Source organism: Cetorhinus maximus, chromosome 23 (assembly GCF_964194155.1).
Source record: "Cetorhinus maximus chromosome 23, sCetMax3.hap1.1, whole genome shotgun sequence".
Classification (NCBI taxonomy): domain Eukaryota; kingdom Metazoa; phylum Chordata; class Chondrichthyes; order Lamniformes; family Cetorhinidae; genus Cetorhinus; species Cetorhinus maximus.
This window is the reverse complement of record NC_135901.1, coordinates 52,330,333-52,352,492: the sequence shown is the minus strand read 5'-3', so window position 1 is coordinate 52,352,492 and position 22,160 is coordinate 52,330,333. Positions and strand designations below refer to the sequence as shown.

Genomic DNA, 22,160 nt, shown 5'->3' with positions numbered 1-22,160 from the left:
AATATCAGCTACATGGAGAAATTAGATGATCAGCAGTTTAGTGGGAATAGGATCGCTGGAGCAGGAGGTGGGTCTCATGGTCAAGATGAACGCTGAGAGGGCATGAGGGGAGATGGGAGAGAAACTGGAGAAAGATGTGGGTTCAGGGCTCAGACAAGGGGGATCTTTAGAGACAGTTTGTCCCGGTGGGCTAGTGGAAGGGAGGGAAGCAGCAGAGGCAGCTGATCGGATTGTCTCAATCTTAGTGACAAAGAAGCTCCATGAGCTCCTCACACTTGTTCTTGGAGGTGAGGGTGGAGGAGACAGGGGAGAGGGAGGGTCCTTCAACATGAACTAACTTGTGTTAGAGCCACTAAAAAGACTCAACTCACTGTATTTCATACAAAGCTGATTTATTTGACTTTATCACATTATATATTTTTTTAATATTAACACCTATAACTGGGCTGATGTTTACTAACATCAGCAGAAACAGACTCCAATGTACATGGTTCAGTCCTGGATGTGACTAACAGGAAAATCCACTCAATGTTCTGAGTTACTTGTGAACTTGCTGGTGCCTCAGCAGGCAGGATGACCGAGTGAATCCCTTCCCACACTTGCAGCAGGTGAACGGTCTCCCCCCAGTGTGAGTTCACTGGTGTACAGTGAGTTGAGATGATTCCCTGAACCCAGTCCCACAGTGAGAGCACCTGAATGGTCTCTCATCAGTGTGAACACGTTGATGGGACATCAGGTTCCCAGAACTTTTATAGCACTTCCCGCAGTCTGGGCATTTAAAAGGTCTCTTGTCAATGTGAACTCGCTGGTGTGTCAGCAGGTGGGATGATTCAGTGAATCCCTTCCCACACTGGGAGCAGGTGAACGGTCTCTCCCCTGTGTGAACTTGCTGGTGTTGATGCAGCCCTGATGATCGGGTGAACTCCTGCCCACGCTCGGGGCAGGTGAACGGCTTCTCCCCAGTGTGAACTCACTGGTGTCTCAGCAGGCTGGACGATCGAGTAAATCCCTTCCCACATACGAAGGAGATGAACGGTCTCTCCCCAGTGTGACTGCGTCGATGAGTTTCCAGCTCAGACGGGAATCTGAATCCCATTCCACAATCCCCACATTTCCACGATGTCTCCCCACTGTGAACGGTGCTTTGTCCGTCCATGTTCAATAGGGCGACTCCGTCAGATCCTGATGTGATGTTTGGTTTCAGTTTCCCGACTGCAAATCCTCCCCTTCTAACACCCTGTGAAATTGATTTAAAACAGAACAAAGGGAGTGAGAGAGAACCCACAAAAACACAAAGGCAGGTTGTGAAATTGAGCTGAATGAATCTGGGAATTTGTGGGGCCGGCACGAGGAAAAAGTGACCATGAAAACTGCTGGATTGTCGTAAAAACCCAACTGGTTCAACTAATGTCCTTCAGGGCCACCCGGTCTGGGCCTACACAAGACTCTGGTCTCTATAAGAACTGAAGAAATAGGAACAAGAGAAGTCCTAACACCCCATCGAGCCTGCTCCACCATTCAATACGATCGTGGCTGATCTTGGGTTTCAACTCCACTTTCCCGCCCACTCCCCATATCCCTCGACTCCCTGAGAGACCAAATCTCTCCCCATCTCAGCCTGAAATATATTCAATGATGGAGCATCCACAAATCGCTGGGCTGGAGAATTCTATGTGACACAGAGAAACAGAGAGAAGGGGAGTGGGAGAGGCAGAAAGAGAAGGGGAATGGGAGAGGCAGAGAGAGAAGGGGAGTGGGAGAGGCAGAGAGAGAAGGGGAGTGGGAGAGGCAGAGAGAGAAGGGGAGTGGGAGAGGCAGAGGGAGAAGGGGAGTGGGAGTGGGATAGGCAGAGAGAGAAGAGGAGTGGGAGAGGCAGAGAGAGAAGGGGAGTGGGAGAGGCAGAGAGAGAAGGGGAGTGGGAGAGGCAGAGAGAGAAGGGGAGTGGGAGAGAGAGAGAGAGAAGGGGAGTGGGAGAGGCAGAGAGAGAAGGGGAGTGGGAGGGAGCAAGAGAAGGTGAGTGGGAGAGAGAAAGGGGAAGTGGGAGAGACAGAGAAGGGGAGTTGGAGAGAGAGAGAAGGGAATGGGGGAGAGAGAGATAGAGAAGGGGATTGGGAGAGAGAGAGAAGGGGAGTGGGAGAGAGAGAGATAAGGGGAGTGGGAGAGGCAGAGAGAGAAGGGGAGTGGGAGTGGGATAGGCAGAGAGAGAAGGGGAGTGGGAGAGGCAGAGAGAGAAGGGGAGTGGGAGGGGCAGAGAGAGAAGGGGAGTGGGAGAGAGAGAGAGAAAGAAGAGAAGTGGGAGAGACAGAGAGAAGGGGAGTTGGATAGAGAGAGAACGGAATGGGGGGAGAAAGAGAGGAGTCAGAGAGAGATAGAGAAGGGGAGTGGGAGAGACAGAGAGAGAGGGGGAGTGGGAGATGCAGAGAGAGAGGGGGAGTGGGAGAGAGCAAGAGAAGGTGAGTGGGAGAGAGAAAGGGGAAGTGGGAGAGACAGAGAAGGGGAGTTGGAGAGAGAGAGAAGGGAATTGGGGAGAGAGAGAGATAGAGAAGGGGATTGGGAGAGAGAGAGAAGGGGAGTAGGAGAGAGAGAGAAGGGGAGCGGGAGAGGCAGAGAGAGAAGGGGAGTGGGAGAGGCAGAGAGAGAAGGGGAGTGGGAGAGGCAGAGAGAGAAGGGGAGTGGGAGAGGCAGAGAGAGAAGGGGAGTGGGAGAGGCTGAGAGAGAAGGGGAGTGGGAGAGGCTGACAGAGAAGGGGAGTGGGAGAGAGCAAGATGGATAAAAGGGGAGTGGGGGAGAGAGAGAGAAGGGGAGTGGGAGAGAAAGAGAAAGAAGAGAAGTGGGAGAGACAGAAAAGGGGAGTTGGATAGAGAGAGAAGGGTGTGGGTGGAGAGAGAGAGAGAGGAGTCAGAGAGAGAGATAGAGAAGGGGAGTGGGAGAGAGAGAGAGAAGGGGAGTGGGAGAGAGAGAGAAGGGAGTGGGAGAGGCAGAGAGAAGGGGAGTTGGAGAGAGAGAGAAGGGAATGGGGGAGAGAGAGGAGGCAGAGTGAGAGATAGAGAAGGGGATTGGGAGATAGAGAAGGGGATTGGGAGAGAGAGAAGGGGAGTGGGAGTGAGAGAAGGGGAGTGGGAGTGAGATGGGGAGGGGGAGAGAGATGGGGAGGGGGAGAGAGATGGGGAGGGGGAGAGAGATGGGGAGGGGGAGAGAGATGGGGAGGGGGAGAGAGATGGGGAGGGGGAGAGAGATGGGGAGGGGGAGAGAGAAGTGAGGGGGAGAGAGAAGGGGAGGGGGAGAGAGAAGGGGAGGGGGAGAGAGAAGGGGAGGGGGAGAGAGAAGGGGAGGGGGAGAGAGAAGGGGAGGGGGAGAGAGAAGGGGAGGGGAGAGAGAAGGCGGGGGAGAAGGGGAGTGGGAGAGGGGGAGAGAGAGAAGGGGAGTGACAGAGGGGGAGAGAAAGAAGGGGAGTGACAGAGGGAGAGAGAGAAGGGTGTCGGAGAGGCAGAGAGAGAAGGGGAGTGGAAGAGATGGAGAGAGAGAAGGGGAGTGGGAGAGACAGGGGGTGATGGGTGAGTTTTAATAAACCTACAACAAAACCAGAACTTGGATTGAATCTCCTGAACCACTAACCTTCATCCTCTGGAAGGCCCAGGGTAACAGGTGTATGTGAACACCATCACCTCCAAATTCCCTTCCAAGTACACACCGTCCTGACTTGTCTGACATCCAGTACTGGATGTACAGAAATTTCCTGCATTTAAATATTGGGAAGACTGAAGCCATTGTCTTCAGTCCCCACTACAAACTCCACTCCCTGATCACCGACTCCATCTCACTCCCTGGCAACTGTCTGAGACTGAACCAGACTGTTCACAACCATGGTGAAATATTTCACCCCAAGATGAGCTTCCAACCACATATCCACATCATCACCAATACCGTCTATTTCCACCTCAGTAACATCACCCGACTCCAGCACAGTCTCAGCTCATCTGCTGCTGAAACTCTCATCCATTCCTTTGTTACCTCTAGACTTAACTATCCTAACACACTCCTGGCCAACCTCCCACATTCAACCTTCCTGTAATCTTGAGCTCATCCAAAACTCTGCTGCCCATGTGCTTACTCGCACCAAGTCTTGTTCACCCATCACCTCACAACTGACGGACCTGCAAAGACTCCAGGTTTAGAAGCACCAAAATTTTAAAATTCCCATCCCTATTTTCCAATTCCTGTATGGCTGCTCCCTGTTGCTGTAACCTCCTCCAGTGTCACAACCCTCCGAGATATCTGTGCTCCTCTAATTTGGCCTCCTGAGCATTCCTGATTTTCCTTGTCCCACACCTGTGCCCATTCTATCAGTTTCCAAGGTCTCAAGCTCTGGAATTCACTCCCTAAACCTCTCCCATTCTCTACCTCATTTTCCTCCTTTAATTTACTCTGTAAAACTCACTTCTTTGACCAAAAGCTTGGTCATCTCCTCATAATATCTCACGTGGCTTAGTGTCAAACCTTGCTTTATAACATTTCTGTGAAATGCCTTGGAACATTGTCTTACATTAAAAGTCTCATATAAATACAAATTGTTGTTGTTGATTTGGACAAATATCACTGTTCCTTCATCACCACTGGGTGAATAACCTGTAACTCCTTAACTGACAGCATTGTGGGAGCACCTTCACCACACGGACTGCAGCGGTTCAAGGTCAAACATCATCTTCCCCACAGGCAACTGGGGATTGGCAATATTTGCTGGTATCTGTGGGGAATGAAACAGAATTAATGTTTCAGGGTGTGCAGAATGAATTCCAAGGAATAAACATGCTGCAGAATTTGATGGTCAACATAAGTTCAGAAGTGGAAGAGGAATGGACTATAGTGCAGGAAAATCAATTTCTGATTATGAAAGGGACTGTGGGAAGATAAAGCTGGTAAGCCAGCAGCACATGGTCGGGGAATGGACAGAAGAGGAAACCTCATTGAGACACCGTTGGTAGAAGTAGCAGTAAAACCCTAAACAGAGCTAAAATACACCCAGTATTAGGGACAGAGGGAGTTAGACAATGGTGGAGAGGTGATCAGGGAGGGCAGAGGTGAAACAGAGCAATAGATGGACATGGATTCAGATCCACAGTAAACGAGTCACACCAGCCCCAGAGCCATGGAACCTCTCACAGATACAGAGCGTAGAACTAAAACCTAAACTAAAAGTTGTACCTGAGTAGTGAAAAATACTCACCTCTGAAACAATTTCAGTTTTCAATTTTAAAATCTCCTGCTGGAGCCTGCAGCTGGAAAGATATCAGAAGCACTGGAATCAGAGAAAAATCTCCCAGTTGAGGAAATACCCAGGGAGCAGGATGTTGTCACCGTGTAATTGTCGATTTGCGATGATGTCACACACACGGACACAGAACATCTGGGTCTGTACAAACCAGTGATCACCACACATTATGAAGGATGGGAGGGTCCTGAGGTATATATGAGGTAGATAAAGAAAAACGATTTCCGTTAACTGATCATAAAAGGGTTATGGGAGACAGTTTAAAGATTTTGTGAAGATCTACAAGGGGGATATGAGGAAAAAAGTTCACACAGTGAGCGGTAATGACCTGGAAGTCAATGCTTACACTCAGAGACCGATAATATCCAGGTTGGGATGAATCAAGTGATTCTTGCTGACTCTGATGTGATGATTGGTTTGAATTTCCAATCTACAAAACCTCATCTTCTGGTATCCTTTAAATGGAATTTACAAAATCCGTCATTGTCAGTGCAGGATAGAAATTGAGAAGAGACAAACATTTTTCTTGGTCTGAGCTGACTTCGTATAAATTCTCCCCTTCTAACCCCCTGTAAAAGGAGTTTCCAAAATCAATCCCTGTCAGACCAGGATAGAAATTCACAATATTTTCTCCTCCTGCTACCTGGACCAGGATGACCGCGCATGCGCCCTGCTGCACATTGCCCCCTATAAAGATGGCGGCCGTTACCCCGGGCCTGGCGAAGGGAGAAATCCAGACGTTTTCGGCCCGTTTTCTCCAAACACAAGACCGATACCTTGTTATTTCGGGTCTTCGGCCTGAACTGTGTCTTTATGAAGCCTCCCTGCCCACTCCGCTGGCTCCATTCGTCCTCACACACCCACTAACTCTGTTAGTTTGCTCCGCTCGACATTCACTCAGCCACTCTGAGCAGCTGCAGTCACAGACCAGCACTGCACATGCTCGTGAAACAGCCCGCAATGCGCATGCTTCAAGCACAGACACACACACACACACACACACACACACAGCAATGCGCACGTGCGGAGTTGCTGCTGTAATGAGGATAGGGCACATTCTGTCCCGCAGCGAATGCTGGGTGTGCACTCCGCCATTGAACGGTAAAATTGTAAAATCGAAACCCAAGTTCAGTAATCAGAATACGATGGGTGCCATAGGGCCAGGATATGAAATTGTCGAATTAATTGGTTATAGCAATTAAAATGCTCTATATCCGCCATAAAGTCTCACCTGAATGTAATGACCAGCAGAACAAACCCCTGTACTAAGATGGGGTATTTTTCACCATACATGGAACATTAAAACCGTGTCTTGCCAGTAGGAATGCTCTGACTGTGGATTAAATCCTTTGAATTTTAAAGTTGGTGTGTTTACTGCTTTGTAAACTGAATAAATCCCTTTACACATGTGAAATATCTGGTTGGTCTCCCACTGGTGTGACTGTGTTGCTGTGTCAGTAATTGGGACGATAGAGTGAGTTCTTTTCCTTTTTCAGCTTGTGTACATGAGTTTAAGTACACATTTTCACCTGAAACATGGATCTTAAACTCTTCTGGGAATGGATTCCACATTCTTAGCACTAATTAGTTAAAGAAAATCAAAATGCTTCAGATGTTGGCTTTCTGAAATAAAATAAACCAGAAAATTCTGGAATTCTCGGCAGGTCTGGTAGCGTCTCTGGAGAGAACAACGCTGTTTTTATATCTGGTCTGTAACTTTTCATCAGGACTGCACTACATCAGTGCACAAATCGGGCAGATAGTAACTAAAACCTAAAATGGGCTTTTGGACAAAAGCAGACAAGACACCGAAAGCCTCGAAAGGAGAATCTGTTGTGCGACAGCTGGTTGCTGGTGACATGGATGTGTCTGCAGTGGGTAGGATCAGACCTTTTCCATGTTTCCATCAATCAATGTCCCACCTGTTCTTTTCGAAGAGTGAAACTAATAGAAAACAAATGTCATTCCGGTGTTGACAATCTGAAGCTTTAAATAGCTGACTTAGTTTAAGATATCTTGCAGATTTTTTTTTTTGTTTGTGTCTCTGTTGTATGACTGGTAGGAATTTGGCAGGTAAACGAAAGGTTGGTGGTTTAAGACCATCAGGAACGAGGCTTTTGCTGTTTTCTCCCCATGATCATTCATTGTCACAAAGTTCCAGGATGACAATTGGAACTTTGGCTACAAGAAAATATTCACCAAACATTGCCAACTCTACTTTTAAGCAATGGATTCCCAAACTAACAGTGTTTTTTTTAATGAATATCCATTTGAAATTTAATGAGAAAACAATCAAACCTACCATGTAACTACGTCTAACCCATTGAAATCTATGAAGTTATTACATTCAAACAAACCCATCAATAATTATCACGTCCTCAGCTCCACAGTGAGTGAGACAGGGAAAAGAAGAAAAGCAGCAATATTCAGGTCCCACACTCTCCACTCACCCGCTGCCAGCAGAAAGCAGCAACTGCAGCTTCAATAAGCGGGTTACTGCCCATCCCTGGGACACAAGATATTCCAACTCAGCCCAAACCTCCCAATACACCGAGCACAGGCTCAGGAAAATGCAGGTAGATTATATGCTGTTTACTAAGCCTCCGAGGAGCATTTACAGAACATCGAGTGAGTGAGTCACAAATAAAAGTCACACCAACTTTCTAAATCTTTTCACTACAAAATTCTTTCATTTTAATGAAAATCCGGCTCTTGTGAATCTGAAAATGAGTACCATGTGATTAGTGTTACCGAGCGACATGTTTTCCATTGTTTGTCGGTCAGATTTGGAGTTTAGTTTGTGTTCGCTATTGAAGCGAATCCCATTTCAAAATAAGGGCACAACGCAGCTAAATATTACATCCAGGAACAAATCCTGAGAAAAATGGATCCCAATGTTTGGAAGGAGGTGCAGCTGAGAAGCGGAAGCTGTGAATGATGATATTGATTATTGAGTGGAAAGCAGTGGGCCCTTGGTCAATCATCATGGCCGAGTGGTTAAATGGATGGTTTCAAAATCCGTTCGGGTTTCCCCAGGCAGAGTCAAGAATTACCGACTGTGGTTCTCATTATTGCTGATTTCAACCAGTTGTCTACAGATCTATCGGATCAATGGAAGGAAAAACATCCAAAAAATCATCTTTAGCTCTGAAGAAGGGTCATACGGACTCGAAACTTTGAATCTGTTTCTCTCTCCACAGATGCTGCCAGACCACTGAGTTTTCCAGCATTTTCTGTTTTTATTTCATATTTTCAGCATCCACAGCATTTTGCTTTTATCCAAAAATTCTCCTGATTTTTGAACTCTAAGGGAATGAAGGGCCATCAGGATCGGGTGGGAAATTGCTGTTGGGGCTGGGGATCCGCCATAATCTCAAAAGGTGACGGCGGAGGCTTGTGGGGCCTTATGATGTATTGTTGCTGCTTTGCTTCTGTTCTATTTCAGTATCAATACCAGACAAGGCGATGGGGAGTAACAGCCTGAGCTTGATAGTGTGGCCGAGCAGTCTAGGTGCTCGATTGTACTTCTACTTTCGGTGGAGGCGTCGGTTTGAAGCTTATAGTTACCAAAATTGCACTTTCAGAACTCCCATTGGTCGAAGAAATGCCAGCCTAAAGTTGGAGCAGGTGTGTGCGGTGTTTTATTTTAACAGGAAGAGCGAGGAGAGACAATAAAAATATAAATTGCTGTGTAGAAAAGGCGGGTTGTCAAAGTCGCTGAATTCCTCTTCCAACGGCCGGCACGGACACCAGAGGCCGCATGTCCTCCTCCTCTGCTGTCCCCATCTATGCTTGTATACCATAGGGCCAGTCGTCATCGCCGAGTGGTTAAAGCCATTGAGTCCAAATCCATTGGTCTTTCCCGTTCATTACTCTGCCTGGTTTTAATTGTGTGTCTACAGAGTTTATTATTGGTTAAATGGAATAAAATGCATGAAAACACTCGGGCGTTTTCCTATTTCTGGTCATTCACGAAACTTACAGTTGGAACTGGAAAATAAAGTTATTGGTCATGCTTGCTGTCTGGGTGTTTGTCTCTCCTTAGAAACAATCCCTTGCCCTCTGTCTCGGTGTTTCTGTCTGTTTGTGTTCCTCTGTGTGTGTCAAAGTGGTTCAGTTCCCGAGGGGGTGAACACATTTTTACCATCACAAACTTTATTCACAATAGTTGTGCAGCTTCACGTTAAAATGTTACAGACAAAAATGTCAGGATGAAAGATGCAAGAGGAGTTTGCGATGTTTGGAAGGAGGTGCAGCTAAGAAATGGAAGATGTGAATGATGTTATTGATGATTGAGAGGAATGCATTACAACCTTGGAGCTTTTGTAGGTCGATGACCTTCTTCACTTGGAAATTCAGAACAATCTGAGGCTCCTGGTGGAAAGCAACAGTTGTTTCCATGTATGTTGGTATATGGATGGATTTTTCTATATGCCGGCTAGTTCAGTCGGCAGAGCATGCCAACCTTAATCTTAGGTTCGAGCTTCACTTTTGCTTTTAATCTTGCTGCTTTTAACGCCAACCCAATCCCTGCGGCAGCTGTGAAACGTACAAGGCAGACATTAAACACTGAAAGCAACCGATGCACAAAAAAATCAAATCATTGTCTTGTTGCATCTATTTCTGCTTCTGCCCCTCCATATCCCTCTTCACGCCCAGCTCCCAGGTCAATTAGCTGCTTGATTCAGACACAGTCAGTTCATGGGAATGTAAGACACAATACGATCGGTTTGCAGACCATTGAGTAAAAAGACACCAGGATCTCATCTTCCTGATTCTCCCAGATACTGATTACAGGAATGTGTACAGTGCCGATTATCCACAGTAACACTTTCCTTCCAGTCTTGTGTACGTTGTTCAGCTTTGAAATTGTTCATATTTTCACACTGGATTTCAATGTGAAGAAAGCAGAGTTGTGATAAGCTGTTATTGATCGGCAGGTGTACTGTAGGAAGGCATATGACAGGCTGATGATAACAGTGCTCTTTGGACGTGGTGGGCTCCAGTGAAGGATTGGCACCATTAATGTGTCGCTCAATTAGTCTCGTGACAAATCTCGGGCTGGAAATGACAAGGAAACTCACTGAATTTGCTCCGTATTTAGGTTTCAAAGGAGCCGATTCCAAGGTAAGAAATTACATCTCGCTGGAGTGGACTATAAAATGGCAGAATTATTGTGAAAGAAGCAGTCGTGGTGTTGGAAAACATAAAACTACAGAAAGTTGCAACATCGGAAGAGGCCATTCGGCCTTGTGTACTGCTTTCAAAGAGTAGTTCTGATTGTTTGGTCGATCAGGAGTAATATCTGTGCCAGTGCAAACAGGAATCAGCAAAATATATCCTTCTCCCACCCATATTTTGCCTGGCACCACCATCTCTATTGTCAGTGCTCTACAACCAGCCCTTCTCTTCTCCTTCTTTCATTTCTTCACTCCGCGACTGTGTTCGTTCTTGACCTGTTCCCAATGTGACATTTTGTGCTCTGAGGCAAAACTCCAACTCCCCTTCCACTGACTCCGGTGCAAATGTTAAATGTTTTCAATAAATAAATTCGCAACACTCGTTTATAACCATTTCACAAGATCAATAAATCTTCATTCCCTGACCAAGAATCCAACACCACCTGAGGCGCTAAAAACACCGAATCCTAACCACTGGACCACCAGAAAAGCTGTCAAGTCTTCTTCCGGTGTGGCTTATCTACGCTGCTTTCACCATTTAAAAAATATTTCAGATCTCTTTTATCTCAAAACTGCATGTTTAGACTCAAGACAAACCAATTCTTCAGCCAACGACAGCTCTGCTTTCTTCACATTGAAATTCAGTGTGAAAATATGAGCAATTTCAAAGCTGAACAACGTAGACAAGACTGGAAGGAGAGTGTGACTGTGCATAATCGGCACTGTGCACATTACTGTGATCAGTATCTGGGAGAATCAGGAAGATGAGATCCTGGTGTCTTTTTACTCTATGGTCTGCAAATCTATGGTATTGTGTCTTCCATTCCCATCAACTGACTGGGTCTGCATCAAGCAGCTAATTGACCTGGGAGCTGGACGGGCAGAGGGAGCTGGAGGGGCAGAAGCAGAAAGATATGCAACATGACAGTGACTTGAATTTTATGAGCATCGGCTGCTTTCAGTGGTTAATGTCTGCCTTGTAAGTTTCACAGCTGCCGCAGGGATTGGGTTGGCGTTAAAAGCAAGGCTTGAACCCGCAACCTTGAGATTAAGAGTCACATACTCTGCCGACTGAGCTAGCAGGCTATACGGGAACAGTAATTCATATCACAACATATATGTAAACAACTGTTGCTTTCCACCTGGAGCCTCAACTTGTTCTGAATTTCAAAGTGTAGAAGGTAATCGACCTACAAAAGCCCCAAGGTTGCAATACATTCCTCTCAATCATCAATAACATCATTCACATCTTCCTCTTCCCAGCTGCATCTCCATCCAAACATTGCAAACTCTCTCTTGCATTTTTCATCCCGACATTTTTGTCTGTAACATTTTAATCTGAAGATGCACAACTATTGTGAATAAAGATTGTGATGGTAAACATGTGTTCACCCCCTCGGGAACTGGACCACTTTGACACACACAAAGGAACACACACAGACATTTACACCAAGAGTGACGGAGGGCAAGGGATTGTTTCTAAGGAGAGACAAACACCCAGACAGCAAGCATGACCAATAACTTTATTTTCCAGTTCCAACTGTAAGTTTCGTGAATGACCAGAAATAGGAAAATGCCCGAGTGTTTGCATGGATTTTATTCCATTTAACCAATAATTAACACTGTAGACATAGTTAAAACCAGGCATAGTAAAAAAAACGGGAATGACCAATATATTTGGACTCAGTGGCTTTCACCACTCTGCGATGACGACTGGCCCTATAGTATACAAGCATAGATGGGGACAGCAGAGGAGGAGGACATGCGGCCTCTGGTGTCCGTGCCAGCCGATGGAAGAGGAATTCAGCGACTTTGCCAACTCGCCTTTTCTGCACAGCAATTTATATTTTTATCGTCTCTCCTCGCTCTTCCTGTTAAAATAAAACACCGCACACACCTGCTCCAACTTTAGGCTGGCACTTCTTCGACCAATGGGAGTTCCGAAAGTGCAAGTTTGGTTACTGTAAGCTTCAAACCGATGCCTCCACAGAAAGTAGAAGCACGATCCAGCACCTTAGACTGCTCGACCACACTATCAAGCTCAGGCTGTTACTCCCCATCGCCTTGGCTGGTATTGATACTGAAATAGAACAGAAGCAAAGCTGCAACAATACTTCATAAGGCCCCACAAGCCTCCCCCGTCACTTAATAAGATCATGGCGGATCCCCAGTCCAAACACCAATTTCCCACCCGATCCCGATGGCCCTGCATTCCCTTAGAGTCAAAAAATCACGAGAAATTGTGGACAAAAGAAAAATGCTGTGGATGCTGGAAATATGAAGTAAAAACAGAAAATGCTGGAAAACTCAACAGGTCTGGCAGCAGCTGTTGGAGAGAGAAACAGATTCAACGTTTCGAGTCCGTTTGACTCCTCTTCAGAGCTAAAGACGATTTTTAAATGCATTTCCTCCCATTGACCCGATAGTTAGTTCTGCGGACACCTGGTTGAAATCAGCATAATGATCAGTTGGTAAGATTTGATTCTACCTGGGTAAACCCCAATAGATTTTGAAACCATCCATTTAACCACTCGGCCATGATAATTGACCACTGCTTTCCACTCAATAATCAATAGCATTATTCACAGCTTCCGCTTCTTAGCTGCACCTCCTTCCAAACACTGGGGTCCATTTTCCTCAGGATTTGTTTCTGGATTTAATATTTACCTGCTTTGTGCCCTCATTTTGAAATGGAGTTCGCTTCAATATCCAACACAATTTGAATTGCTAACATGATGGACAAATAATGGAAAGCAAGTGACACGGTAACACTAATCCCATGGTGCTCACTTTCAGATTCACAATGGTCCGCTTTTCAAAAAAATGAAAGCATTTTTATTGAAAAGATATACAAAGTTGGTGTGACTTTTATTTGTGACTCACTCACTCGGGTATTCTGTAAATGCTGCTCGGAGGTTTAGTGATCGGGATATAATCCACCTGAGTTTTCCTGAGCCTGTGCTCGGTGTATTGGGAGGTTTGGCCCGCGTTGGAGTATCTTGTGTCCCAGGGATGGGCAGTAACCCGCTGATTGAAGCTGCAGTCGCCGCTTTCTGCTGGCAGCGGGTGATTGGAGACTGCGGGGCAGGAATATAGCTGCTTTTCTTCTTTTCCCTGCCTCACTCACTGTGGAGCTGAGGACGAGGGAATTATTGATGGGTTTGTTCAAATCCAATAACTTCATAGATTTCAAATGGGTTACACGTAGGTACATGGTAGGTTTGATTGTTTTCTCATTATATCTGAAATGAATATTCATGAAAAAAACACTGTCAGTTTGGGAATCCATTGCATAAAAGTAGAGTTGGCAATGTTTGGCGAATATTTTCTTGCAGCCAAAATGCCAGTTGTTATCCTGGAACTGTGTGACAATGAATGATGATGGGAGAAAACAGCAAAGGCTTCGTCCCTGATGGTCTTAAAGCACTAACCTTTCGGCTACCTTCCAAATTCCTACCAATCATACAATAGAGGCTCACACAATCAAAACCTGCAAGCTATCTTAAACTGACTCAGCGAGTTAAAGCTTCAGATTGTCAATACTGGAATGACAGTTGTTTTCTATCAATTTTACTCTTCGAAAAGAGCAGGTAGGACATTGATTATGGAAACATGGAACCAGTCTGATCTCACCCACTGCAGACACATCCATGTCACCAGGAACCACCTGTCATACAATAGATTCTCACTTCGAGCCTTTTGGTGTCTTGTCTGATATTGTACCAAAGCCCATTTTAGGTTTCAATTCCTGACCTGCCAGACCTGTGCACTGATGGAGTGCAGTTCTGATGAAATGTTACAGACCTGAAATAAAAGCTATGTTTTTCTCTCCAGAGGCGCGACCAGACCTGCTGAGAATTCCAGCATTTTCTGTTTTTTCTATTTCAGAAAGCCAGCATCTGCAGCATTTTGATTTTCTTTAACTAATTATTCCACAAAGAATGTGGAAGCCATAAGGCTTGAGATCGATGTTTCAGCTGAAAATGTGTAAGTAAACTCACGTGCACAAGCTGAAAATGCAAATGGTTCATTCCATTGTCCCAATTACTGACTCATTAACACAGTCACACCAGTACAAGACCATCCAGATACTTCATATGTGTGAAGCGATTTATTCAGTTTGCAAAGCAGTAAACACACCAACTTTAAAATTCAAAGGATTAAATCCTCTGACAGAGCATTCCTGTTGGCAGGGTTTAAATGTTCCATGTCTGGTGAAAAATAATCCATCTGCTAAGCCTGCATCGAGTTCAGATCTAACTGCAGGGTATTTGTTCAGCTGTTCATAACACCCAGGGGAGAATTATGTGGAGTCCAGAGCATTTTACTTGCTGTATCAATTCATTCGAAGAATTTATACCTTGTCTCGATGGCACCCATCGTATTCTAATTACTGGACTTCAGTTTCATTCTACAATGTTAGCCTTCAATGGCGGAGCGGTCACCCAGCATTCACCGCGGTACAGAATGTGCTCTATCCTCATTACAGCAGCTCCCCACACATGCGCATTACGGTGTGTGATTGGAGCATGCGCACTATTGTCTCTTTCACGAGCATGCGCAGTGCTGGTCTGTGACTGAAGCTGCTCAGAACGGGTGAGAGAATGTCGAGCGGAGCAAACTAACAGAGTTAGTGGGTGTGTGAGGAGGAATGGAGCTAGCGGAGTGGGCACGGAGGCTTCATAAAGACACAGTGCAGGCCGCAGACCACAAACAACAAGGTACCGGTCTTGCGTTTGTAGAGAACGGGCCGAAAAAGTCTGGATTTCTCCCTTCGCCAGGCCCGGGGTAACGGCCGCCATCTTTTTAGGGGGCAATGTGCAGCAGGGCGCATGCGCGGTCATCCTGGTCCAGGTAGCAGGAGGAGAGAATGTTGTGAATTTCTAACCTGGACTGACAGGGATGGATTTTGGAAATTCCTTTGACAGGGGGTTAGAAGGGGAGGATTTACACGCAGCAAACTCAAACCAAGAGAAACGTTTGTCTCTTCTCAATTTCTACCCTGCACTGACAATGATGGATTTTGTAATCTCCAATTACAGGATACTAGAAGATGAGATTTTGCAGGTGGGAAATTCAAACCAAACATCACACGAGAGTCAGCAAGAATCACTCGATTCATCAGGACCTGGATATTATCGGTCTCTGAGTGTAAGCATTGAGTTTCAGGTCATTACCGCTCACTGTGTAAAGTTTCTTCCTTATATCCCTCTAGTAGATCTTCCCAAACTCTTTAAACTGTCTCCCATAACCATTTTACGATCAGTTAATGGAAATAGTTTTTCTTTAACTACCTCATCTAAACTTCAGGACCTTCACATCCTTCATAATGTGTAGTGATGACTGGTTTGTACAAACCCAGATGTTCTGTGTTTATGACATCATCACACATCGACAATTACTCTGTGACATCATCACACATCGACAATTACACTGTGACATCACCCCGCTCCCCGGGTATTTCCTCAACTGGGAGATTTTTCTCTGACTCCAGTGCTTCTGATAGCTTTCCAGCTGCAGGCTCCAGCAGGAGATTTTAAATTGAAAACTGTTAAATTGTTTCAGAGCTGAGTATTTTCACCTTTCAGCTACAGTTTTTAGTTCTATGCTTTGTATATGTGAGAGGTTCCATGGCTCTGGGGCTGGTGTGACTCCCTCACTGTGGACCTGAATCCATGTCCATCCATTGCTCTGTTTCACCTCTTCCCTCCCTGATCACCTCTCTACCATTGCCTGACATCCTCTGTCTCTAATACTGCGTGTAGTGTTTGTTTAGGATGTATGTTTAGGATTTTACTGTAACTTCTGCCCACTGTGTCTAAATGAGGTTTCCACTGCTGCCCATCCCCAGACCATGCGCTGCTGTCTTACCAGCTTTATCTTCCCACAGTATCTTTCACAGTCAGGAATTGTTTTTCCTGCGCTATCGTCCATTTCTCTTCCACTTCTGAACTTACATTGAGCATCAAATTCTGCACCATTTTTATCCCCTGTAATTCATTCTGTGAACCCTGAAATGTTAACTCTGTTTCACTGTCCACAGATAACAGAGCCTATTGTGACCCCCAGTTGCTTGTGGAGAAGATGATGTTTGACCTTCTTGAACTGCTGCAGTCCGAGTGGTGAAGGTGCTCACACAATGTTGTTAGGTAAGGAGTTACAGGTTATTCACCCAGTGATGATGAAGGAACAGTGATATATGTCCAAATCGACAACAACAATTTGTGTTTATATTGCACATTTATTGTTATTCAGTTTTCCAAGGCATTTCACAGAAATGTTACAAAACAAGGTTTGACACTGAGCCACACAAGGAGGTATTCATGCAGGTGACCAATAGTTTGGTCAAATAGGTTGGTTTGAAGGAGCATCCTAAAGGATGCTATGATGTAGAGAGGTGGAGAGGTTTAGGGAGGGAATTCCAGAGCTTAGGCCTTGGAAACTGATGGAGTGACAATCAGTGATGGAGTGATTATAATCAGGAATTCTCAGGAAGTCGGAATTCGAGGAGCGCAGATATCTCGGGGGGGATTGTGAGGCTGGAGGAGGTTACAGAGATAGGAATGAGCACAACCATGGAGGAAAACAAGGATGAGAATGTGAAAATATGGGTGCTTCTTAAATGGGTGCCTTCAAATCATTTCTATAGTTTGTGAACGGCTGTGGGCCAAGCATTGATCCTTGGGGTACCCCACAAGTAACAGCCTGTCATCCTGAGAATGAGACATTTATTCCGACTCTCTGTTTCCTGTCTGCTCACCAATTCTCAATCCATAGTAGTATATTACCCCAATCCCATGTGCTTGGATTTTGTTCACTGCATCTTGTGCTTTGTTCACTAACCATCTCTCTCTGTCTCTCCCACTCCCCTCTCTCTTTTTCTGTCTCTCTCTTTGTCACAAAGAATTCTCCAGCCCAGCGAGTTGTGGATGCTCCATCATTGAATATATTTCCGGCTGAGATGGAGAGATTTTTGGTCTCTCAGGGAGTCGAGGGATATGGGGAGTGGGTGCGAAACTGGAGTTGAAGCCCAAGATCAGCCACGATCGTATTGAATGGTGGAGCAGGCTCGACGGGGAGTTAGGACTTTTCTTGTTCCTATTTCTTATGTTCTTATAGAGGCCAGAGTCTTGTGTAGGCCCAGACTGGGTGGCAGGTTCCCTTCCCTGAAGGACATGAATGAACCAGTTGGGTTTTTATGACAATCCAGCAGTTTTCATGGTCACTTTTTCCTAGTGCCGGCCCCACAAATTCCCAGATTCATTCAGTTCAATTTCACAACCTGCCTTTGTGTTTTTGTGGGTTCTCTCTCACTCCCTTTTTTCTGTTTTAAATCAATTCCACAGGGTATTAGAAGGGGAGGATTTTCATTCAGGAAACTGAAACCAAACATCACATCAGGATCTGACAGAGTCGCCCAATTTATCAAAACCTGAATATCATCGGATTTTGAACATGGAGGGAAAAAGCACCGTTCACAGTGGGGAGAAACCGTACACGTGTTCTGTGTGTGGACGAGGCTTCAGCCGATCATCTGGCCTGTCGAGACACAAGCACAGTCACAGCGGGGAGAGTCCATGGAAATGTGGGGATTGTGGGAAGGGATTCAGAACCCCATCTGAGCTGGAAACTCATCGGCGCAGTCACACTGGGGAGAGACCGTTCACCTGCTCCAAGTGTGGGAAGGGATTCACTCATTCATCCAAACTCCTGAACCACCAGCGAGTTCACACTGGGGAGAGACCTTTTAAATGCCCAGACTGTGGGAAGTGCTATAAAAGCTCCTGGGATCTGATGTCCCATCAGCGTGTTCACACTGATGAGAGGCCATTCAGCTGCTCTCAGTGTGGGACTGGCTTTAGGTGGTCATCTCAACTCACTGCACACCAGCGCACTCACACTGGGGAGAGGCCGTTCACCTGCCCTCAGTGTGGGGTAAGATTCAATGATTCCTCCACCCTGCTGACATACCAGCAAGTTCATGAGTAACGACAGTGATTGGATTTTGCTGTTAATCACATCCAGGACTGAACCGTGTGCATTGGGATGTGATTCTGCTGATGTTAATAAACTCCAGAACAGTTATAGGCCTTAATATTCTGGCTAAACGTCAAATAAATCAGCTTTGACCGGCTTCAGCCCATCATCTGGCCTGTCGAAACACATGTGCAGTCACTCTGGGGAGAAACTGTTGAACTATCGGGAGTGGGGGAAAGGATTCAATTACCCATCCCAGCTGGAAATTCATCGACACAGTCACACTGGGGCGAAGCCGTTCACCTGCTCTGAGTGTGGGAAGGGATTCACTCAGTCATCTCTCCTGCTGAGACACCAGCGAGTTCACACTGGGGAGAGACTGTTCACCTGCATCCAGTGTGGGAAGTGCTATTAAGATTCTGGGGAAATGATGTCCCACTAGGATTCTCACACTAAAGAGAGACCTTTTAAATGTCCAGACTGCGGGAAGCGCTATAAACATTCAGGGAACTGAGGCACCATCAACGTGTTCACACTCGGAGTGACCGTTCAATTGCTCTGAGTGTGAGAAGGGGTTCACTCATCATCCCACCTGCTGAGACACCAGCGAGTTCACTCTGGGGAGACACCGTTCACCTGCTCCGTGTGTGGAAAAGGATTCACTACCTCATCCCACCTGCTGGGACTCCAGCGAGTTCACAAGTAACTACAGTGATTGGATTTTGCTGTTAAATGCATCCAGGACTGAACCATGTTCATTGGGGTCTGTTTCTGCTGATGTTTAATAAACTCCAGCCCAGTTATAGGGGTTAGTGTGCTGAATAAAAGTTAATAAATCAATTTTATGTGAAATATACTGTGTGTCAAATCTTTTTGATATCTCTTAGACAAGTTAGTTCCTTTCGAAGGGCTCTCCCTGTCCCTTGTCTCCTCCATCCTCACCTCCAACAAGAAGTGTGAGGAGCTCATGGAGCTTCTTTGTCACTAAGGTTGGGACAATCCGATCAGCTGCCTCTGCTGCTTCCTTCCCTTCCACTAGCCCTCCAGGCCAAACTATCTGTAAAGATCCCCCTTGTCCGAGCCCGGAATCCACATCTTTCTCCAGTTTCTCCCCATCTCTCCTCATGCCCTCTCAATGCTCATCTTGTCCATGAGACCCAACTTCTGCTCCACTGACCCTATTCCCACTAAACTGCTGATCGCCCAACTTTTCCATGTTCAATGAGATTGTTAATGGTTCTCTCTCTCTTTTGGTACTGTCCCTCTTCACCTTTAAATCCACCATCATCAACCATCCTAATAAAAACAATTTTGACCCCACTGTCTTTGCAAACTGCCCCCATCTCCAGCCTCCCTTTCCTCTCCAAAGTCCTCGTACTTTGTGTCCCCCAAGGATCTATCCTTGGCCCCTCCAATTTCTCATCTACATTCTGCCACTAGGTGACATCATCCAAAAGCACCACAACAGTTTTCACATGTATACTAACAACACCCAGTTGCATGTATAATCAGTGTCCTATTATATTCATAATCAGGATCTAATTGCATTAATAATCAGTGCCTGATTACATTGTCAGTGTCCTATTACGTTATTAATCAGTGACCTATTACATAAAGAATCAGCATCATATTACACTAGTAATCAGAGTCCTATTACATTAATAATCAGAGTCCTTTTACATTACTAATCAGGATCTAATTATATTAATAACATGGTTCCACTGAATTAATAATCAGGCTGCCTGTTGCAGCAATAATCAGGATGCAAATACATTAATAATCAGAATTATTTCAATGAACTATCAGAATCCTATTGAAGCGATAATCAGGGCCCTATTACATTATAGTCATTTGCCAATTGTGTCAATAATCATGATCTGATAAGATTTATAATCAGGAGGCTAGTATATTAATAATCAGAGTCCAAATACATTAATAACCTGTTAGTAATCACCCCCCCACCCGCACCCCCACCCGCACCCCAACCACTCAACAACTGTCACACCCCTCAACAAATTTCACTCTGGGGGTCACATGAAGCTGAATCATTTAAATGGGGTCACATCAGGAGAAACTGTGGGAAGCACTGATTTAATCCAACCCCTTTCTGGACTTTAAATTACTTACCTCACCATTCAATGTCACATCTCCTTGTTCTATCTCCCTGACAGAAGTTATTATTATTCATGTTTATCAGGTCTCGTTGTGGGTTCGTGTTTCCAGTGTTGGTGTCTGTTTCACTTCATTCTTCACCCTGAACCTGTCATAGATTCTGCCATCAGCCTGTACAGTACATGGCCTGTTGTCATGAAAGGAGTGGATAATACTGAGCAGCTTTGGTGGACAATCAAGTTTCTCCAATATCTTCTACAGTTCTGCCCTGCTGACGGAGTCGAAGTCTTTAATGAAATCTAGTAAAGTAAGGTAAAGAGGTTTATCCTGTTCTCTACATATCTCTTGTAGCTGGCGTATGGAGAAGATCATGTCCACTGTAGATCTGCCAGCACAGAAACCGCACTGTGCTTCTGGATACACTCGCTCTGCAAGTAGATGGAGTCTTTTAAGCCTGACCCTAGTGAAGGACGTCCCTGTGATGCTGAGGAGTGAGATGTCCCTGTGGTTGTTGCAATCTCCTCTCTCAAATTTATTTTTGTACATTTTGATAATTCTTGCATTACTCGTGTTCTATGGAATGGATCCTACTTCCCAACAGAGAAGGAGGTCGTCATGAAGGTGCGGCAGTAGATGGGACTTCCTGGGCTTGAGCAGTTCAGTTGGAATTCACAGAATCACACAGTGCAGAAGAGGCCCTTCAGCCCATCGAGTCTGCACCGACACGTGAGAAACACCTGACCTACCTACCTAATCCCATTTACCAGCACTTGGCCCAATTCCATCCTTGCCGAGTGCTTTTCTGTTTGCTGAACAATCAATGGCCTTTATGCGCTCAAGTGATGAGGACTCCTCGTCCAACTCAACCATGACTGGAAGATGCAGTCAGCATCTTCAGTGTCAACGGAGACTGGGAGGTGCCGGTCCCGTGGGAGTACAGCTCACAGTCATCTTCAACCCACTGGGACATTTGTTCACTTCTGTAAGTGAGAACTTCACCATCTGCTGATTTCAAGGGGGCAACTTTGGTGATGGTCGGACCAAGCGCCCTCCTGATCCCATCATACACAACACATAGATTTCCATTGTCACAGGCAGTTTGGATTTATTGACGTGGGCTGATCCAGTGTTTATTTGCACAGTATCTCCCTGTCTTTTACACAACTGTCTCAGCTACTTGCAAGTTACACAGTGCTCTAGCTGTTGGGTTTATGTTGTAATCAGGTTGGCTTTGCTTTTTGCTTCAATGACAGATTCATCTCTGCTGAGTAGGTCTCAAGCCAGTCTTTGTTGTGGGTTCCACCTTTACCAAATGTTGCTGCTGCTGTGTCAGAAATGATTGAACTCAGCGACTTCCAAGATTCAGCAATATCAGCGTTAACTGATGAAGCTTTTACTGATGTGCCTGTAAAATATTTTACTGTTTTATGTTCCTTGATAAATTAATTTCATCATGGAGGTGTCTTTGTGTGGAATGTACAAGTCAGTAAGAATTGTCAGCAAGGATTAATCAGTACTCTCTAATTGAAGATGTTAATTAGTGGAACCTCTCAGACACTGAATTATAGACTTTGCTCCAAAGATAAATTTAGGATTGAAGTAAAAATTCATAGTTTTATTGT

At 45.4% G+C, this 22,160-nt stretch overlaps 1 protein-coding gene across 1 annotated transcript in view; it reads left to right on the top strand.

Moving 5' to 3' along the window:
- Positions 1–22,160, top strand: part of LOC144698037 (uncharacterized) — a 211,089-nt gene that overhangs the window by 147,235 nt on the left and 41,694 nt on the right. Inside the window, 2 exon segments of the mRNA XM_078569974.1 lie at positions 8,715–8,896; positions 17,944–18,384. Coding sequence (XP_078426100.1) covers positions 8,715–8,896; positions 17,944–18,384 — 623 coding nt within the window.